The 20,454-nt window shown below is 35.4% G+C and overlaps 2 protein-coding genes across 2 annotated transcripts in view; both read left to right on the forward strand.

Moving 5' to 3' along the window:
• Window positions 1-20,454, forward strand: part of LOC107598838 (homeobox protein Hox-C10a-like) — a 50,031-nt gene that overhangs the window by 22,015 nt on the left and 7,562 nt on the right. The window lies entirely within an intron of this gene.
• On the forward strand, window positions 15,859-18,739 carry LOC107598846 (homeobox protein Hox-C11a). The gene is made up of 2 exons (XM_016290292.1): window positions 15,859-16,645; window positions 17,825-18,739. Exons 1-2 carry the CDS (start codon window positions 15,949-15,951, stop codon window positions 18,055-18,057), a joined length of 930 nt encoding a protein of 309 aa, XP_016145778.1. The 5' UTR covers window positions 15,859-15,948; the 3' UTR covers window positions 18,058-18,739.

The raw sequence follows: 20,454 nt of genomic DNA on the forward strand, positions 1-20,454 counted from the left end.
CATCGTTAATTTCGAGTAAGTGCTCGATTTAAAAGTCTGCTCCATTTGTCGGTAATTTTACCACAATTTAACTAATGTTTTTGAACAATAAATACGAAAAAAAAATCGATGAAATGTCACTACGAATATGCCTCAGCAACATTTAGATACAGTATGATATTCACCGTTTCCTACTGGATCACAAGGATTATGCACGGAAGCATAGCATTCATCTAATGCTTAAACATTTCCTTTATCAACGTATAATTAATTTTTCAATATTTATTAAATAAAATAAATTAGATCATTAACAATGCTTCAGGTAGTTTCTTTTAACTACTTTTTTTTATGACTTTTTCTTAGGTTACATTCAAGGAATAAATTAAATGCTGTCAACTTCCTGTTATAACTAATTTGCTAAAGACGGTGGTGTACCGGACAGTTCGAGTCTTACAATAATCCGGAGAGGATCATTAATCAGACATAATTTAATTAATATTGTGTCAACAAATTATGTTTTTAAACCAATTTTAGCTGAGTTAATATTCTAAGATATAGAAAATAGGCTTGTTGATTTTTATTTAAAGGTTTCTGATTTTTTGATAGCAGTTGATCTTTATACACACACACACACACATATATAGGCTACATACATAGTGTGTGTGTGTGTGTGTATATATATATATATAATTAAAAAAAAAATTTTTAATCTAGTATAGTTTTCACCAAGCTAACTCGCCTTAAGAAACAAGAAATACTGTTAAATGTACAATTGAAGGGCGTATATGAGCAAAAGTAGATATATAGAATATAAGAAACTCTGTAATGTGGTGTATACTTAGGAACTTTTAAATCCCTCGGTAACACCTTGGCCAGACACACCTGGTTACTGATAAAACTTTTTGTCGTCGGTCAACTATCAGTGATGTGCAGACGTTGGTTACTTTGAGGAGTGAGAAATTTGATGTTAACTGCACGATAGTTAGGCCTTCTGTTGTACCGTCACGTGATCGCGCGTTACCCTTGACCATGACTATGCTGTCGCTTTGACCTTGACATCACAGAGTCTTGTGAATAATAAACAGAGGGGCTGGACACCACTGCCTATGGTTTGTTTTCGGGCAAACAAGGTGTTATTTCCCTGTCTAGACGGCGAGAGTTAATGACATACCATAAATACATAAAAAAAAGAAAATGCTCTGATTATCCAATATCCTTGTCAGTGTGAACATGTACACTCGGTTTTTTTTACTTCTCATAACAATTGAACACTCTGATTTTTCTCTTCCGCGATCCCTTGCCCGTATAAGTTTTAAACCACCAATGGTTGTATTCATCCATCATGAGGTGTAGGCTTTATTGACCACGACGGCAGGTAGTGCATTTACGTCTGCAAAAGAGATGTCATCTTGTTTTATTTCCATATGCGCGTCGAGGAATGATGGGTACTACTTCCCAAATATCAAGAGATGCATCCAGGGTCACGTCAAAAGGTATAGCTAGTTTATTTATTTGTAGTGAATATGCACAATGCCTTGGTGTTTTTAATATGGAAATGAGTAATATATTTATAGATGTAGAATTGTATGCATTTATTTTATGGTCTTTTATTAAAGCGCTTGCTCTGTCAAGCTACCATTTTCTGTCTGGTTAGGCGCAAGGCCTTTTCAATATATGCATAGATCTATTATTAGCAATGCGGGGAAAAGGAAAAGTCTACGCAATATGTTTTTTCCCCTACTCACTTGAGCTTCACACACACACACCACGCTTTAAAAATTTTCAAATGCCCTTGTTTTCGTTAATTTATTGCATAATGTAAATATTTCATCATTTTATGCTCTCTGCAAAAAGTGAATAGAATTATTTAAATTGTAGGATTTCTAAAGTCTGAATATAAATTCTGAACAGATTATTAAAAATTATTAAAAAGACAGTATTTCTCATAATTATCTGTAAGTAGTTTAGTAAGCAAGTAGATTTGTTTTGTGTAGCACTATTTTTGTTATTTGATAGAAATAATTGTATTGTTTTGACTATAATTTTAATAACACTTGCTGGTTTTATATATGACAGATGGTGGTATTGTAATATAGAAATCTGTTACGTAATTTGCTGTGCTAATTTTTGTCGTGTAACAACTGCTTTTCACCACTGCATTGGTTTATTAATTGCAATCTCAACAACAAACGATGTTGTAATAATATGCCCCTAAAACAGATTCTTAGCTTGCTGTCCAAATTGATTTAAGCACATACGTATTCATTTAAAAAAAATAAAATAAAAAAGGATATACGCATAAAGCAGGCACGTTTCTGATGGCACATATCTCTACCAATGCTGGAATCTGAGAACAATAAATATAGAAATAAACTATCTTCAGAACTATATGGTTGTGATCAATGTGCTACTTAAATAATAGATGTTTAATGCGAAAGGCGGGCTCACGTTAGTTTTTTTTTTTTCGCCGATTCTAAACCGACCAGCTGGAGTGCGAGGAGAGTGATCAGCGGGTTGAGAAGAAAGGGGGTTGATAACCTCTGGTGGCGTATGGTGGAAATATCAGGAAGTGAGCAAGTGTAGATTCAGCACGAAGACACATGCTTTGCAGCGGTCTTTATGTAGACACTTTGTATCTGGCGCACGTCCTCGTACAGGATATGTGTGTTTAATTTAAGAGGAAGGTAACTAATAAACTACTAATATGTAGCTTACAGTATATATTTGAATTATTTGCTAGTGTTCATGGAAAGGCATGGGGACACACTTTGAATTGAATAGGGTCGTTCATTGAAATATGGTGCGGCTGATTTAATTCTCAACTGTATTTAATATGTTATACATCTGTTATATATTATATGATATATCGATATATATTGTAAATGCATCTCTGAAAATGAGACGCAGATTTGCGTCTGTAAATGTTTTTGTTTCTCTTTGTGTTTTGTAAAATTCCCAGCTCGAAGTATATAATTGCATAGTACCTGAAAATAAAATAATAAATAAATAAACAAATACATTTAGAAACAAAAGGTTAAATCTGAGTTCAGGTTTGCAATTTTCAAACTCCGTAAGTGTTTCGCAAACATCCTATTAATTTGTTTAATCACTTTACCATGTTCTTTTTCTTTACATTCAATTTATTTCGACTTAATTTAAGCAAGCTTCCTACCTGTAATTGTAGTAAAACTGATAAATATGCAATAGTGCAAGCGCAAGCACTTTCATTTGTGTGTTCATACACGCTTTTGTTCTGGAAGTTGCGTAACAGTCGCGTCTTTATTTCTTTATACGTGCCTTTGTAAAGTTGCGATTGAATTAAATTGTCATGATTTTAATTTACTATTACTGTAGTGCCCATTACTATTATTAGTTTTCAATGTCTGTTGGGATATCCAACTGTCATCAAACTGTCCTTTCTTTAAAATGAGTTTAAGTATTCTAGAACTTGAATTTTCCATTTAATTCACATTTAATGCACGTTTTTCCCTTTAAGAAATTGGCCTTGGAGGACATTCACCGCAAGGCATTCAGTGAGCCAACCTGTCTTCCAAAATCAAAGACAATAAAAGGCCTTTGTTTACGCTATGGCCCTGTCTGGACGGAAAAGTGATTCCAAGACAGCAATCTCAGAGCGGCGCAGACAGTGCACTAGACACTGACCTTGAACTAACAACTATTTTAGCCATTTTCCAGAGATTTTGGAGATTTCAACTTTGGCCATCCTTGCGGTAAGAAAATATAATCATTTTACTGTGTCTAAGCGATATTATTTGAGAGAGTCAGGTTGTTTGAAGCTATTTTTTGTGACTGAATTAAGTTGTTGAAATGTCATTAATGGAGAACCAGTCACTCACTCATCAACTTGTTTTGCTCTCTGTTGTGCTCTTGGGGGAAATAATAAAATATTCTCACTACAACTAATCAGAAATAACTAACAAAATAACTGACTAGTTTATTAATTAGCATGAGTGTTTTCTCAAAGTAGTAACTAAATTTCAGGTCTCTATAGTATCATATTTCGTAATTACTTTTATGTTTAACACAGAAATGTCCTGATATTTCCAACGTTGGATATTTTAGTAAAATATCTGATAGCATTTAAAATGTATATGCACGGAGTGTTGCATAGCATGTTAATTGGTTACATGAATCTGGTATAAAGTACTCTAGCCGTAAAACATGCACATGTGTGCCTAAAATTTGGATGCAATAATTCTTGGCCAATTTAGAGGACAACGTTTGTAGTCTTTGTTGTTTTGAGTCTCTGTTATAGGTGTTACGTCAATATTTGTAATGAGTTGAACACCGGATTTACTTTCGCAATATCTTTGCATTTATAGCCTATACCCATCGCCATTAATGAAGCTGTTCGTGGTTATTTTGCTTTTCTCGGTTTATTTGAAAGTAGATTAAACAAAATAAATAAGTTGGCCATGATCATAATTACAATCACGCCCCCACACAGATACACTGACACAGACTTTAGATTGGCAGCAAACGCAAAGTTGCTGTGCTACTCAAAGACTCCTGCAATAAATAAGGAAAATGTAAATTATTCAAACGAAAGAAGAATTCAAGTATAATTTGCTCACATATATACATATATACATATATATATATATATATATATATATCAGCATGGGCAAGAGGCTACGCAAGCGCGTAAAAAAGACAGTTGTTAAAAAAAGTTGTGAAGGTATATTAATCAATCTCTTTTTTTATGTCAACTGTATCCATATCTGAAAACCTTTAACTTTATAATGGTTATTCGCATTCCAAAGTAGAGATAAAAAAGTATATATTTCAAAACAATATTTTGTGACACTAAATGCACTCAGATTAAAAATTAACATTTAAAAAATAATTGTATTTATAACATTGATTTATAATTAATGCATTGGGAAAATACTATTTAAAAACTAAAGTCCTGAAAGATTAGATTAACACTGAATTAGCATAATATCAATTTTGCGTTACGTACACACTCCAGTGTGAGACAGATGGTTTAATGCGTACTGTTATTATTGTCCTTTTGTCATAATCTCTTTCATCGCCCCATTTTGTTCTTAATACACACGTGACAATTACACTGCGTTGCAGTTGATATGAGGGATATTTGCATGTACTTTATATATCTACAATCAAAAATCAATTAATGCGAGCTGTGGTGTATTTGGAGCGGCAGAATCATTTTAATGCCCTCTGTCAGCTTGTAAAATTCAAATAAAAGAATTGTGAGATGTGTAACAAACCTCCATGAGTTTGACTACGAGCATTTATAGGATGTATCTGTTAAAGTTGTACATGTGAGGTGTACTAGAGCATATTATCTCAAATATATAAATCTTATAGAATATCATCTTCTTTTACGGAGCCAATGGTTTCAACCTGCTGACCCCACTACAGTAAATATGAGTGGAGTTCAGCACTGAGCATCAGTATTTCTTTAAAACAAGCCTGTAAAAGATGAACATCACATCTTTATATGACACTGAATTCAACCGTAATTTGTTTGAAAACAATGTGGAAAGAACCCTCGGTTTCGATGAAAAAAATTATCTCTTGATCTCTTTTTGGGGGAATTTTTTATTTTTTTATTTTATTCATTTATTTATTTTTTGCCAGGTAATAAAGATTAAACGAGGCCAGGGACACTTCTATATATTTCTAAACAGGAAAGTGAACGTTTCCGTTTAGATCCTTTGAGCTAGGGGAAATGAAAAAACAAGATTTTACATTTTTAATAAGATATTTTATAGTATTTTTAAAAAGCATATAAAACCTGTAATACAAAAGTTAATGTTTTGTTTTGTCTGAAATGGACAAAGTGGGTGGTACCTTCTAGTGTTCGAGTAAGCTCCGGCACGTGACGTGGAGATGACCAATCAGGTGCACCTCCAGGTTTAACTACGTTAAATGTCAGATTGCAATAAACTAGAAGCTGTTGGTCTGGCCCGCGGAAATGGGCGAGCATAATCTTCTTAATCCTGGGTTTGTGGGACCTTTGGTAAACATCCACACTGGAGACAGGTTTTACTTCCCGAATTTTAGAGCCTCAGGGGGACAGCTGGCGGGGCTACCGTCTCTCTCGTACCCTAGAAGGGACAATGTTTGCTCTCTCCCGTGGAATCCATCGGAGTCGTGCAATGGATATCCTCAGTCTTACTTTAGCATAGCATTTCGGACAAGTAAAAAGTTTTCTTATCAGTCTGAAAAGATTGCTAAATGTTTATTGTCGGAGTGTTAAAACAATTTTTGAAATTATAACGTAACACTCGTGCCATGATCAGTGTTCTAAGCTAGAAAAAACGCCATACTTGGTCATAACGAGAATCCTTAACTGTTCGCAATCTCCCATCTATGTTTTTATTTTGCCAGTTATCGCTAAGAAAGGGCCTTTCAAATTCAGTACTCGACAATAAGAAGCGTGGGCAGCGTTAAGCCATCAACGTCTTATCTCCGTTCTGCAGTCATCGCCACGTGTTCTATGGCACGTTCACGGTCACGGGCACAAAGTTAGTGACCCAACTCATATCTTGGGCCCTTGAGAACCAAACTGCAATTACAGAGCAGCTTTTATAAACAGACTTTGATCTAGCCTGTGAAATATCATTCTGACTAATGTTAGGAAGTTTCTTTCTACAACTAGATATTGTCCAAAGTGTAAATTGGTAGGCTTGCAACTAAGCCGCACACACTGCTAATAAAATATTTATTCATGATATAGTTAAAAACTATAGGTGTCTCTATCATATTTGCATTTTTAACAGCATACATTTTCCATTAATGACTGCTTGTCCCTTGATCTGCGTTATTTGGACATATTCGCTTAGGTCTAGTTAATTAATTCACAACAACAATGCTTCTGGGAGCGAAATGCATGGTCAAGTAATATTAAGAAGACGCGCAATTATAAATTAAAACAAAGATTACGTCATTTATAAGTGTAATGGAAGTAGCAATCATTCTGAGGAGACCAGATCTAAATCCCAAAATTCACAAGCCTGTTTTGCTAATTAGCGGGACCCATTATGTAATTTGAAACATTATTTACTAAACTCATGGATTATATGTCAGTGAAATAGTTCATATCTGCTGCATGATTATAATGACTGTAGTTAGAAGGTAAAAAGCAAATGTTTTTCCGACTATTTTTGTCAACAAGGCGCATGTTTTATTTCAAAACACCTTATCAAAAAACTGAAAGAACGTTTAAAATATACGGTCAAGAAAATGGTTAAAAGTTGGTTTCATATAAAATATAGTTTATTCGTTTGTGCTTTATTATTATTATTATTATAAACGAATTTGGCAGAAGTCGGTGCTACGTTATTTTTATTTTTCTTGTTATTGGTCTGATAGTTCGGCGACTTGCATTTTCTTTCAATCCTATTTTTGTGAATCTATAGAAAATACAAATACAATTATATGAATGGCATCATCAGCAACTATATAACAATGATCGTCACGTTTCCCCCTTTGGATTGTTTTGTGAAATTGCCTCTGATGTAAAAATTTTCTGTGTTGTTCTGTGTAATTTTGTGAATGCACCAGTGTCGCATTCCTTTGTACCTTGCGATTAAAAATGTCTTGTAAATAATGTTACGAGTTCATGAATGTATCCATATACGTGTAACCTACAGTTTCTGAATAATAAAGTCTTTAAACTTACTTTTATTTACCTGTCCTGATGTATGTGTTGTGGAAACCATATGAGTTTTAGTATTTGAATCGAGTAAATTTGTTACCCAAGCATATTTTTATATTCGATAGCAGAAAAGCCGACTCAGGCGCTCGAACTACCGTTTTCAGAAATATTTCATTACAAATTAGATGTACATTATTGCGCGTGACACCATCCTTATTTTGACCATATTAGCTCTTAATTATTTCAGTATAAGGTCACTACATAAAACAATTTGTTGGAACACTCAAGAGAAAACTCTAAAAATGCAATCTGAATGTTTGCCAATATGGCCACATGTAGTGCAACAATATTGATATGCTTTATCTAGTGGTTAAAAATGGTAAAGACATCCACCTAGTGGATAAATGGAACAGACGCCGAAACAGGGCCCCGTGAGGACTAACTGCAAGGACATGAAATGCTTTGCTTGCCTGTTTTGTAACTGTGTTTAGTTTAAAAAATTTTGGAACGTGTTTCAGCCTTTTGCTATTTCATTGCCAAAATATCTAGTGTGCGTAGATTTCCTTTTGATTGCTAGGATTTAGATTTTTGCTTGACGATTACTTTTAATTGGTCACGCACAAAAATGCATTAGAATTTTAGGACCAACCTGTAATCTAATGTTGATCATGAGTTAAACATTGTTAAACCAAATGTAATATGCAACATATTATTATTATTTTCTTGTAACGTGTTTTTTTAATACATTTTTTGTATTTAAATTAATAGGGAATCACTGAAGATTCAGTCGAATGGAAATAAAGCGGATCTTAGGGTAGAGATGGTTCCAAAGCCAAAGCTTAGTGTCAAGTATATTGGCTTCCTTGCAAGCAAATGCGCTGCAATCGTAACAATGGCATTTTATGCGCTTGGGGCGCTTTTGACTTTGAGACTGACCAAATCTGTTTATGACGACTCGTCTCTCCGGCGCAGAGGTCATTGAGCACCTCAGTGCCCTTCACACACAACTTGTGTAGTCATGTGGTTCACTAAGTGCTCTAGATCTCCTCTGCTCCCATCACAAACGTGTAGAGACTGGAGAACTTACTTCTGGCGTCGCTTGCACTACACACACGTTTGTGAGTGTGTGTGTGTGTGTGTGTCTCTCTGTGAAAGGGGGTTTACGTGTAACTGAGAGAGTGAGACAGAAAAATTTCTTGACAATGAGTAGTTTTATAAACACTCTCTATAAACATGTATACGCTCGCCTTAACCTGCTATTAACTTAAATATTTAGCTTATGCAACGGTTTGGTTACTTTTGTATTTAAGCAGCATCAACATTTGCTTGGCTTAAAAAAAGACGTATATACGAATAATCACAATCATTGCAACCGCACTGGGAAAATTACGTCCTTTCAGGCTTATTTCATCTGAATAAAAGGATTATTAAAAAAAAAAAAGTTATTGGCACATTTATTAGTTGTATTGTGCAAAAAAATGTGCTAATGCAGAATACGAATCTTGTAAATTAGTTCCAAATTGTAGTTTGTAATGTTTCTTAAAATATTGATATTGGCCTTAGTTCGACTGGTCTTAGTTCTTATAGGTTCTGCATGACAATTGTTGTTTGAGCCTTATCTTCTCTTGCAACGATACAGTTTTGGCAGTAGTGATGGAGGAGACTAGTTCCTCCTTCTATTCTTTTCTTCGTCTATGAGGTATTTGCCTGGAATAATTAACGTATTAACTTAAGTTTTTTTCTTAGCAACTGACATGCATTTTAGCATACTGGTATATTGCTTTTGGACTATAAAATGTTTTAAGCATTTAACATATCAACAAATCAAAATTTGCTTAAGCTATGGGACGTTTTTCTATTACTATAAAGCTTCGGCACGACGTCAAAATGTCCACAACAACAGCATGTATACTTATTGCATGTCTGTTTTCTTTTTTTATCTGCTATTACGAAACAACTGTAAACCGTGATGTTTGTATTTGAATACTAAATATATCACTGCTTCAACCAGTATCCGACCTTACTCCCTTGTAGTAATTTTTAGGATTAGAAAATATTATATGCGGCTACAGCGTGAGGGTACAATTGCATAGAAAAACGATACACATATTGAAAATAAAGCCCCGTTACATGTTGTCATATGCAGAACATCTGCAAAACAACCTACCTGAGCAAAAAAGAAGAAAAAAAGTGTTGTCGCGTCAAATAATTTTTTTTTGTTAAATTAATGTTACTTCATAACTAAGTATTTCATAACCAAGTATTCAGTTTGGAAGAAAATAACTTCATTTGCAAACAATTGGTTTGACTGTTTATACAATGTTTGGGGCCTTCTTTCCGATCCCACCCCTTGCTTTAGCCCTGTCTTAGTGGGCGGGAGCAACTTTCAAATTGAAGGTCAAGTTAGTATGTCCAATATATAGGAACCAAGTTTCCAGTACCATTGGTGTAGATGAAATTCAAGCATTAATATGAAGTTAAGGTACACCAGATATTTCACTGAATTATACAATTCATTTATGTAATAATTGCGTTATACAATTTCATCCATTTCAACTCATTTAGTAATGCGAAAACGATTCATATAACACATTTGTATAACACCACCCTTCATAAGAAATTATCCGCTTAATAGTCTTTGACAAAAATAGCCATGTAGCAAAGTATTTTAAGTAAGTTTAATTATTTGGTGGACGGGGCGAGCATTTCCAATGTTTGTTGTGTCAAGCCTTTGGCTGAATCCTAAACTTAGACCCATCTTCAAAGTGATTATACCATTAATATCCAGATATTCGTGTGTAAGTGCACCGGTTTGCGGAGTAAGGTCCTGCAAATAATTACTGTGATTTTTGCTAATGTAGTAGGGTATCCTGTCATAGTTTTAAAAAGGCCATATATACAAAAAAGAAGAAAAACACCACTAGAGTGAAAGCACAATGCTTTCAGACATACCCTGAGCATGAGCGTTGACCTTTTGTTATTTAAAAACGCTATGTTGCTTATAAACGAAGTCGTGCAGCAGCCACGCGGTGTCATATTAAAGGTTTTGTTGTGAGTACATACCTTTATCTTGTCGTCAACATGCCATGGGCCGGAAATCTGGTTTCCGCATCCGCAATAAATGCCATTCAGTTTACGGTCGTCGAATCGGTTTGATCAACAAATATTAAGCAAACATCTCGGTAGATTATGTAAGCAGTATGACTGAAGTGACATTTGTAAAAAGAACGAATGCGTGCGCCAAATATTTCCAGTCTTTTTCCTGGCAAAAAGTAAAGTAAGTAGATAAAATAAATAACAAAAACATAACTTGACAAAAATACCTAAATTCTATAGCCGTTTTTGAATAAGATCAATTTAATGTTGCTGGATTGTACCCAATTTCAGCTTGCTGAGGCGCCTCTGCTACAATGAAATGAGCCGTATAGCAACGGAAACAGCCGTACAGAGAAAGCGTATTGGTGCCTTTTTCATATGTTTGTTTGATATAGCTAATGTTAATTTTGGAGTTACATGTTTTAATTGGGTTTTTTTTGTGTGAACGTACTCAAGTTTTACACTTTAGTGCAATTTACCAGAAAATGTTGTCGGACGTAACTACTTAAAATTATAATCACTGTGGTAATAAGACTGTTGAATAAGATTGTTCTGGCATGAAGAACAAACGATGCATATTTAGAGAGGGTTTTCTACTGCATGCATCATGCACCCATTTTCTGTGCTATTTCCGTGTCATGGATTAAAGGTTACAATGAACGTTTGGTGAGTCCAAATAAAATGGTTATTCTGAAATTGGATGTATATATACACATTGTAGATTTGAAACCCAGGTATACAGTTTAAATATTTCCAGTCTTTTTCCTGGCAAAAAAGTAAAGTAAGTAGATAAAATAAATAACAAAAACATAACTTGACAAAAATACCTAAATTCTATAGCCGTTTTTGAATAAGATCAATTTAATGTTGCTGGATTGTACCCAATTTCAGCTTGCTGAGGCGCCTCTGCTACAATGAAATGAGCCGTATAGCAATGGAAACAGCCGTACAGAGAAAGCGTATTGGTGCCTTTTTCATATGTTTGTTTGATATAGCTAATGTTAATTTTGGAGTTACATGTTTTAATTGTTTTTTTTTTTTGTGAACGTACTCAAGTTTTACACTTTAGTGCAATTTACCAGATAATGTTGTCGGACGTAACTACTTAAAATTATAATCACTGTGGTAATAAGACTGTTGAATAAGATTGTTCTGGCATGAAGAACAAACGATGCATATTTAGAGAGGGTTTTCTACTGCATGCATCATGCACCCATTTTCTGTGCTATTTCCGTGTCATGGTTACAATGAACGTTTGGTGAGTCCAAATAAAATGGTTATTCTGAAATTGGATGTATATATACACATTGTAGATTTGAAACCCAGGTATACAGTTGATGTTTTTTAAATATTGTTATTCAAAACAAAATCAAATTTTCTTTTATAATAGTAAAAGAAACGATAACCTTACTTTAGACGCTTTTTTGAGGCATAATCTGCGTGATATCTCCAAGACAATAGAAACATAATTTCATCCTATTATTATTATTATTATTACTATTATTATTATTCGAACAAAGCGCAAAAGTCCGTATAACTGCTGTATCAGTCGAGTTTTGGAATTTATGTTCCGGATGTGTAAACGCATGAAAATAACTGCATACAGCAATAGTATTTATGTGTACCAGTATATAGAAACAATGCTGTATTAATATAGGCCTACCCATATGTGTGTGTGGGGTGGGGGGGGGGGGGGGGGGAGGGGGAAAAGTCTTCCTATATGCGGCAAAGACCATAACTTTTTGTCAAAGACCGGTGTGTGCGAGGTTGTTCTTTTAGGCATAAATAGCTATAGCGTATCTTAAAACGATTTATCAGTTTGCACCCCCTCAGTTTGTACACAAATGTACACGGTTAGCCATCTCTATTGTAGATAAAGTTATTGTTTTAATCACATGTACCTCGATTAACAAAATAAATAATATCACTCAATATAACAGATTATACTGTTGTCTGCCCATGCTGTAACTTTACATTTTGAGCAACAAGCTTCTAGGATTTCTATGATTGAAATGTCTAATTGATACAGTTGGGTACTGGATGCCTGTGCTAACGCTCTACAGCTATGCACTAGCAGAGAGACCTCTGTAAAAAGAAGGGCCATTTTTGTTGTTGCTTGAATCTGTTCACAGCTCATACGAGCGAGTTTAACAGCCCGACTTACATCCAATTAAATTTATCTAGGCCATGAGGGGACAGTAATGCTATTACACAGTTTCCCTTTTTAGCCCTGCTGAGGTTTTAGCCCTAGAGGTACACTGAAAGGCCCTTGAGTGTTGCCTACAACTGTTGTTTGGTCTCGTTGTTGATGTATCACGACTACTGAATAGGTTTCATTTTCTGTCGATGTTCCATCGGTATGAGGCCAAAGCATTTTTTGTGTTGACGCACGAATGAAAAGTCGATGAAACTGGCAACAAACGCTCGGGTTATTTCTTCAGATCTCTATGCTGAAGCATGGGCCGCGTCGTTTTAGTCCGAGTAACAGTAATGAGCAACTCCATAATTTTACTTTAACTCTATAATTATAGACTTTAGCTACAAAGCACTGAAAAAATTCCATGGACAATTTTGGTTTCCATTGGTTTTTAGGAGGAGAATGGCAAACATTTACAACACCTCTGTCCCCTCTCTCTAGACTCTAAACGTCTTTCTAGCTTTTCCTTCCAGCTGAACTTGCCCCTTCAATTCAACTGCTACATCACAATATCCACAATTGTCCAAATCTCCAGCAGGGGCAGAGGATTTGTGGGGATATAGTGCTTGTTTATAGAAAGAAAAGGGCGCGCCTATGTTGAATTTCAGGGTCCTACAGCTAGTAGTATAATGTTGAAGCTGCATGATGGCTTCGAAATAGTTTGACATACATGTGAAAACGTTCTCCTGTAGAACAACTATTACTAAATCAGGTACAAAATATGTCAGATAAGTAGTTGTTGTTGTTGTTACGCACTGCGGGAATACAAGTGTGGACTTCGTTGTGAAACCAGTATGATACGCAATGGGAACGTGTTAGTTGTCAGCAGTTATCTTTCTCGCATTAACACTTTGCTGGACAGAAGGACTATACTCGACTCTGATGAGAAAAATCGATATTGTTCCTTTTTATTAATGGTTTCACGATAGAGTTTTGGCTCAAACAGGTGACACTGTTATGTTTGTTTAGTTTGAGCTCCTTTAAAATAACTTTTAGACCTAGATGGCTGAAACCAGAATATGTTGTATGGCATATCTTATTAGTTAAATATTTCATTCCGTAGGACTTTTAATTATTTACCTTTTGTTTGTTTTCTGTAGAACAAAGCAGTTCTTGCTTTTCCGCCGTTCGGCCTTCTATGGCAGCCGCAGTGAGAATTTTAGTGGTCAAATTCAAGTGCTGAGTCTGGGCAGCTGTCTGCTTGCTTTGTACTTGGTTGAAGTCATATTGCACACCAACCTTTTGTCAATTTTGAGAGGGCTCAGTTCAGAGACTCATAAAGTCATTGCCACATACCTTTTACACAAATACGCCAGCAATATAGCAAAATGCGGTTTAAAAAATACAGCTAACTTTTTAGTTACGATGTGCAGCTAGTTTGTAAATGTTTATATGGACACCCTAAAAAGCTGTTTGAATAAATAATAGATCTATAAAATTATATTTTTTTAAAAAGAGAAACCATTAAAAACAATTAACATAAACAATGGTAAATGTTGTTGTTATTAGTTATATGTGATGCTTTGTGAAAAGTTTCGATGACCGGCCATTAGATCTTCAGACATCTTCACATTTCCGTACATGAACTAATAATTAATTTAAATATTTTAAAGCGAGTGCTACATACTGAATTCATTTTATTATGATTATGATGATGATGATTATAGTTTATTTCACGAATTAGATTGTTTTAAATTTGAGAAGATTAGTATGCTCTGCAATGTTAGCAGAATATGTGTTAGTATAGTTACTATAATTATAGATCTTGCAATATTAATTTTTTTTAATGGATTTTTAAATGCTACAAAAACAAAATATTTTAGGCGTATTTTAATAGACGCTGGAGGGTACATATTGAAACTGGATAGCATGTTTTGCCTTAAACAGATGCCTCTAATAAAATGGTCTCAGAGATTTAAAATATCCATGGGATCATTTGACGTACTTTACACATGTTAAATGCCAAAACGTGTGGTGCTTAAGTGTAAGGAATGTCGAACACAATAGTACATTACACTTCATTTAATTTAATTAATTAATTAATTTTTAATTCAATTAAAAAAAAACAATGTTTTACATTTACGATACGTCATCTTCAATCATAGGTGGCATCATTCATAGAACTTTTTTTTTGTTTGTTTCGTTGATTAAAACCAAGTGAAAAGTTTTTCCCAGTTGAAAATTAAACCACATCCAAACGTAAACATAAAGACCAGTGTTAACTTTGTGTTTATAAGCAATAACTGACATTTCTCCAAAGTCATTTTCTGCACAAGTTTCTAATGTTTTTATCTCAACAAAAAAGACAAACTCACAAATGTTCTATTATTATATTCAAGAATTGGGTGAAGCTGACACGTGACATCTATAAGGCATATTTGCTTATCAAACCATGTATAAATGTATATGCTCGTTTAAAGCATACATATTTATATATAATATGACACGGAATGTCATAAAAATTATATGCAATTGAACCAAAGCAACTTAACTTAAAGCTGTAAAACTCGACCCTTGAATATTAGCAATCAACACAACACCACAATTAAAAATCATACCAGTCATATTTAACAGTCGTTCTTTTAAAGCTTTAATAGTTTGGTTACACCCGAAAGTCAGATTAAAACACACATGCTACGATATACATAAAAACAAAATGTGTTGTCTCAGACTCATACAATCAGTTTACTCAGAACCTATAGAGGCTCCAACACACGTACACATAAATAGAAAATACTTCTCCTGGTTCTTGCAAAACTCGCTTAAAACAACAAATTAAAGATGTTACTGTTTTACATGGTCTTGCATGATTTGAAAATTAATCGTTTGAATCTCGCAGATCTTACCCAGCTGAACCACTCCTACGCATCCATGTGTTCCAAATTGATATATGACAATATCTACTTTCGATCACGTGTTGCGGGTCGACTTAGACGGATTGCGCGTCATCTCGCCTTCCCAAATTTTCTCCTTCTGCAGCTCGAATCCAAAACATCATATCTGTAGTACGGACTACAGGAGAAAGATGTTTAACTCTGTTAATCTGGGCAACTTCTGCTCCCAGACGCGTAAAGACCGGACATCCGAGTTTGGGGACAGGACGGGCTGTGCTTCCAACATCTACCTCCCCAGCTGCACCTACTACGTTCCCGAATTCTCCGCCGTCTCTTCCTTCCTTCCGCAGGGGCCCTCGCGACAAATCACATACCCTTATTCCACAAATCTATCTCAAGTGCAACCAGTGCGAGATGTTTCCTATGGTCTGGACCCGTCCAGCAAGTGGCACCACAGAACCAACTATGCATCGTGCTACTCTGGAGAAGATCTGGTGCACAGAGACTGTCTTCCGCCATCCACCATGACAGAAATGCTCATGAAAAACGAGAGTGTGTACAGCCACCACCACCACCACCACCAGCATCATCCGAACTCTAGCCACCCGTCCACCGGTTTCTACACCGGCGTAGGGAAAAACAACGTGCTCCCACAAGGTTTTGACCGCTTTTTTGAAACCGCTTATTGTAGCACGGACAATCAGTCAGAACATTGTTTACAAAAGAGCGAGATGAACAAATTAGAGACTTCGTCCCAGCAACCCACAGCTGTTTCCGCAGCGCAGGAGCCGGAAAAGGACCCAGAGGATGAGGAGGAACATGCAATTTCGGGTTCGTGCACTTCAGCAGTTACTAAGGACGGGAACGCAAGCAAGAGCAGCCATTCGAGTAGGTACCGAAGCTGTAAATGATGAAAGGTTAAGGGACTAGCCCGGTGTTTTGTCGGTCAGATTTTATGTGGAGTTTTATAAGCATTCAAAGGATTTTATTATAACCTACAAAGCTCTTTCCTCCAACGAAAAGAATTTTTACGATGGGAAAGCGCTTTGAAAAAAGAGGATGTTATACACAGACGCTACTATCCCAGAGTCTGTGAAATTTTAAGAGCGCGCTATTGTGACAAATGCTAACTTTGATCGTGAACTTGCGTTGAGCATTGCAAGGGATTTTCTCGTTTAGCTGTCGGGGGTAAAAACCAATTGGGCAGAACATTACTTTTGGCATACTGTGAATTTTGTTTTATCAGCTCGAATGTAAACTAGCTAAGTCCTTATTAGCTTTTAAACGTGCTGTGACTTGAGTTACCGTGGGGTTGGTGTACATAGTCAATGACCATACAGTGCTAATGACTGTCAGATCTATCTATCTATCTATCTAGCTGTAAATGAATCAGAACTGTCGTAATTACCTTTCAGAAGACATCACTGGATATTTTAGATTTTTGCTGTTTTGTCATTGCGGCGCTTCTTAAACTATAAATATAGTTTTCAGAGGAGAAGCTAACATTCACGGCCATTTAGAGGAGACACTACCCCAGACCCACAGTATTTGTTTGAAGTTTAAAAAATAAGAACATATTTTAACGTGTATACGGTCAAGGGTCCTATAATTTGCGAAACACATTTTTTAATTAATATGATACAAAATAGAAAAAAATACATAAACTGTAAATAAAATCACTTTAGAGTTCCAAGTTTAAAAAAAGTTGCCTGTTATCTGTTGTTGACATTACATTTGTTTACGGTTTTACAGAGTTTAACATATATGTGTGTGTGTGTGTGTGTGTGTTTGTGTGTATATATTTGGTTAGCCTATATTTACAGATTTTCTACTATTTACGCACGGCTATATTTTTGCATTGAAGTGACATTGGTAGTTGGGTCTGCTTCCTTACATCTGTAACATTAGATGCAATCTATGAGGTATTTGGAGACACTGAAAATTACAAATTCGTCTTCCAGTAAAAAATACACGTATTGTGCATTTATGAACATCTCATTGTGTTATTGCAGAAAAAAAATGTTTTATAAAGTGATCATTTAAGGTGTCTCTTTTGATTATCCCAAGGTACCCCACGCACAAGAAAGAAGAGATGTCCATACTCCAAGTTTCAGATTCGTGAACTGGAACGAGAATTTTTCTTTAACGTTTACATCAACAAGGAGAAAAGGCTGCAACTGTCCAGAATGTTAAACCTTACTGACAGACAAGTCAAAATATGGTTTCAAAATCGTAGAATGAAAGAAAAGAAATTAAGCAGAGATCGCCTGCAATATTTCTCTGGGAATCCGTTGTTGTAATTGTTGAAATGGCGTTGCCTTTTATTTAATATCTCTGCAAAATAAAATTATGTATGTTTAAATATGCCCATCAATCTAATTATATAGAAAATGTTTTTAAGGCCAACAACAGTACTAAAAATAGACTTGTTTGAAGGGAAACAGGATTGTAATGGCACATTGGGTGGGGACAGAGAATTAAAATTTGCTTAGTGTCAAATTATACCGGCATTTCTAGTTTGTGATTCACAAACTAAAACGTACACCTCACAAAGTTTAAAAAAAAAATTTATGTGACACGTCTTTTAAGTGAAATGTTTAAAGTCTTTACTTTGAAAATGATCACGAAATAGCCTACTATAATATATTATAGAATTATACCCTCTATCATTTTATGGTTGTATATATGTACATTAAAACACACAGTCGACTCTGGTTCGAATCTGAAGATGTCATACTTTTTTATGTTTTCACCATTTAGAACTGTGACTTGTACAATCTGTAATATTGTATTCCTTGTACAGAGATTATGCATTGCGAATGTAAATATAATGTTATTTTGAGTATCCTCACCATATCCCTGCTGCTATTTTTCTTTACATTGCCTTTGCAACCTTGTGATCTTGGTCGTTCGATTCTTTAAATTATTTGCTGTACGCCCAACGTTCTCATTTATTTCGGAGAAATAGCTCAGCGATCTGATCTGGCCTGTGTACTACATATTAATAAAAAATAAACACAAATAAAGGTAAACTGTTATGCCAATTGTGACTTGATTTTTTTTTTTAAATCATAAGGTAGTCTATGGTGAAGTAAAAATTGTGAATGTGTATAACAACACTGCAGTGAAAACAGAGATCTAAAAGAAGATATAATAAACTGACCACTGCCAAGTAATGAAAACGTTCTTTCTCTCTCTCTCTTGCTCCATCTCTCCATTCGTCGTCTCCCCCTCACACGTTAAAGTCTATCAATGTTAAGCTATTGTTGTTTTGCAATGAAAACTGGCTAATAAATGTTTAATATTTAGAACTATATTGGCCGAATTTAAGTAATTTCAACTAAAACTATTTATCAGTAGTTTTGATAAATAGTTTTATCAATATAAAAAATAATAATTAGAACAATGATCAAGAAATTTAGAGAGCATTTCGGTAACGTCTTTTAGTACCTTCTAAATGGAATCGCCACTCTTGTAGTCTAGACACTGCAATAAAGCCAGGGCCCTAAATTGCCTTTTTTCCGACTTAATTGCACCGTCTGTTCGAGAGGAATGGTGATCACTTCCGCAGTAAATAGTAAACAAGAAAGTCCGTCTGCTTGGACAAAAACTGGAACTTTTAAAAATGAACACGCATTGCCTATAGGCGCAAGAAACCTATCGAATGATATCGCTGAGTTTAGTCCGTTCGCATGGAATCATCTCTTCAGAAAAAGCGGAGTTGCGCGCATCTTACATTCTAAGAGATAAACAGAACAGAAGGGAGATATTTTTCGCAGTGTATGCTCACAGGGGTGATGGTATTGCATGTTGTCCCCATGTGCAGAATTATATGTGATCACGCTACACGAATTTTGTCACAACATGTGGGCTCATAAGGCGTGCAAGTGTGCTGTTGACACTTATGCGTATGAAGGAATATATAATTAAACGTTGTCTTTGAACTTCAATAATGTCAAGGCCTTCACCTTTAACCTATTGCAATAAAGCGGAATCAAGGAGCCCCTTTTGTCAGGAAACGTGGTGAACAGAACAGAACCAATCGCAAGTGGGAAAGGACCAAGGAATGCCTAAGAAGTAACACTTTGACCTCTCGCATTAAACTACAGCAGGTAACTTTTCCAGTTTTAGCACTCCCATTAAATACACTTTATTGTGTCTGTAAAATGTAATATTTTCATGCATGAAATATTTTGACATTTTGGCATGTTCTTGGCCATTTAAGCTTGCTTGGTTGTGACTTTTCCCGGGTAACAGGAAATTTTGGATTTCTGACCGATTTAAAACAGAGATCGGAGTATATATGCATCGATGCTCGAATAGAATAGAAATCGAATAAATGCTCGAATAGAAAACGAAGGGGAGGTCCTTGCGGTCTGAATTAGTGTACTGATTTATTGCCGAGAGTTAAACAGTTAACTGTATTAAAACACATCACATGCGTTCCTTTGTAAATTCCGAATGTAAAGACTTGTTACGTGTGTGAGTGTGTGTGTGTGTGTGTGTGTGATGTGTTTGTGCAGCGGATTCATTGCCACTGATCTTTACTTGTAGAACTGTGGGAGAGAAATGGCGGGTGGGGAGGCGGAGGGGGGCATAGGGATCGGCTGGAAGGCTTGTCTTCTTGTCACACCCACCAACCTTGGCCCTGGCTCAGTGACGTAGTTAATTTGGCGAATTCCTTTCTCTTACGTCGT

Source organism: Sinocyclocheilus grahami, unplaced genomic scaffold, assembly GCF_001515645.1.
Source record: "Sinocyclocheilus grahami isolate Dianchi unplaced genomic scaffold, SAMN03320097.WGS_v1.1 scaffold13.1, whole genome shotgun sequence".
In the NCBI taxonomy this organism is placed as follows: domain Eukaryota; kingdom Metazoa; phylum Chordata; class Actinopteri; order Cypriniformes; family Cyprinidae; genus Sinocyclocheilus; species Sinocyclocheilus grahami.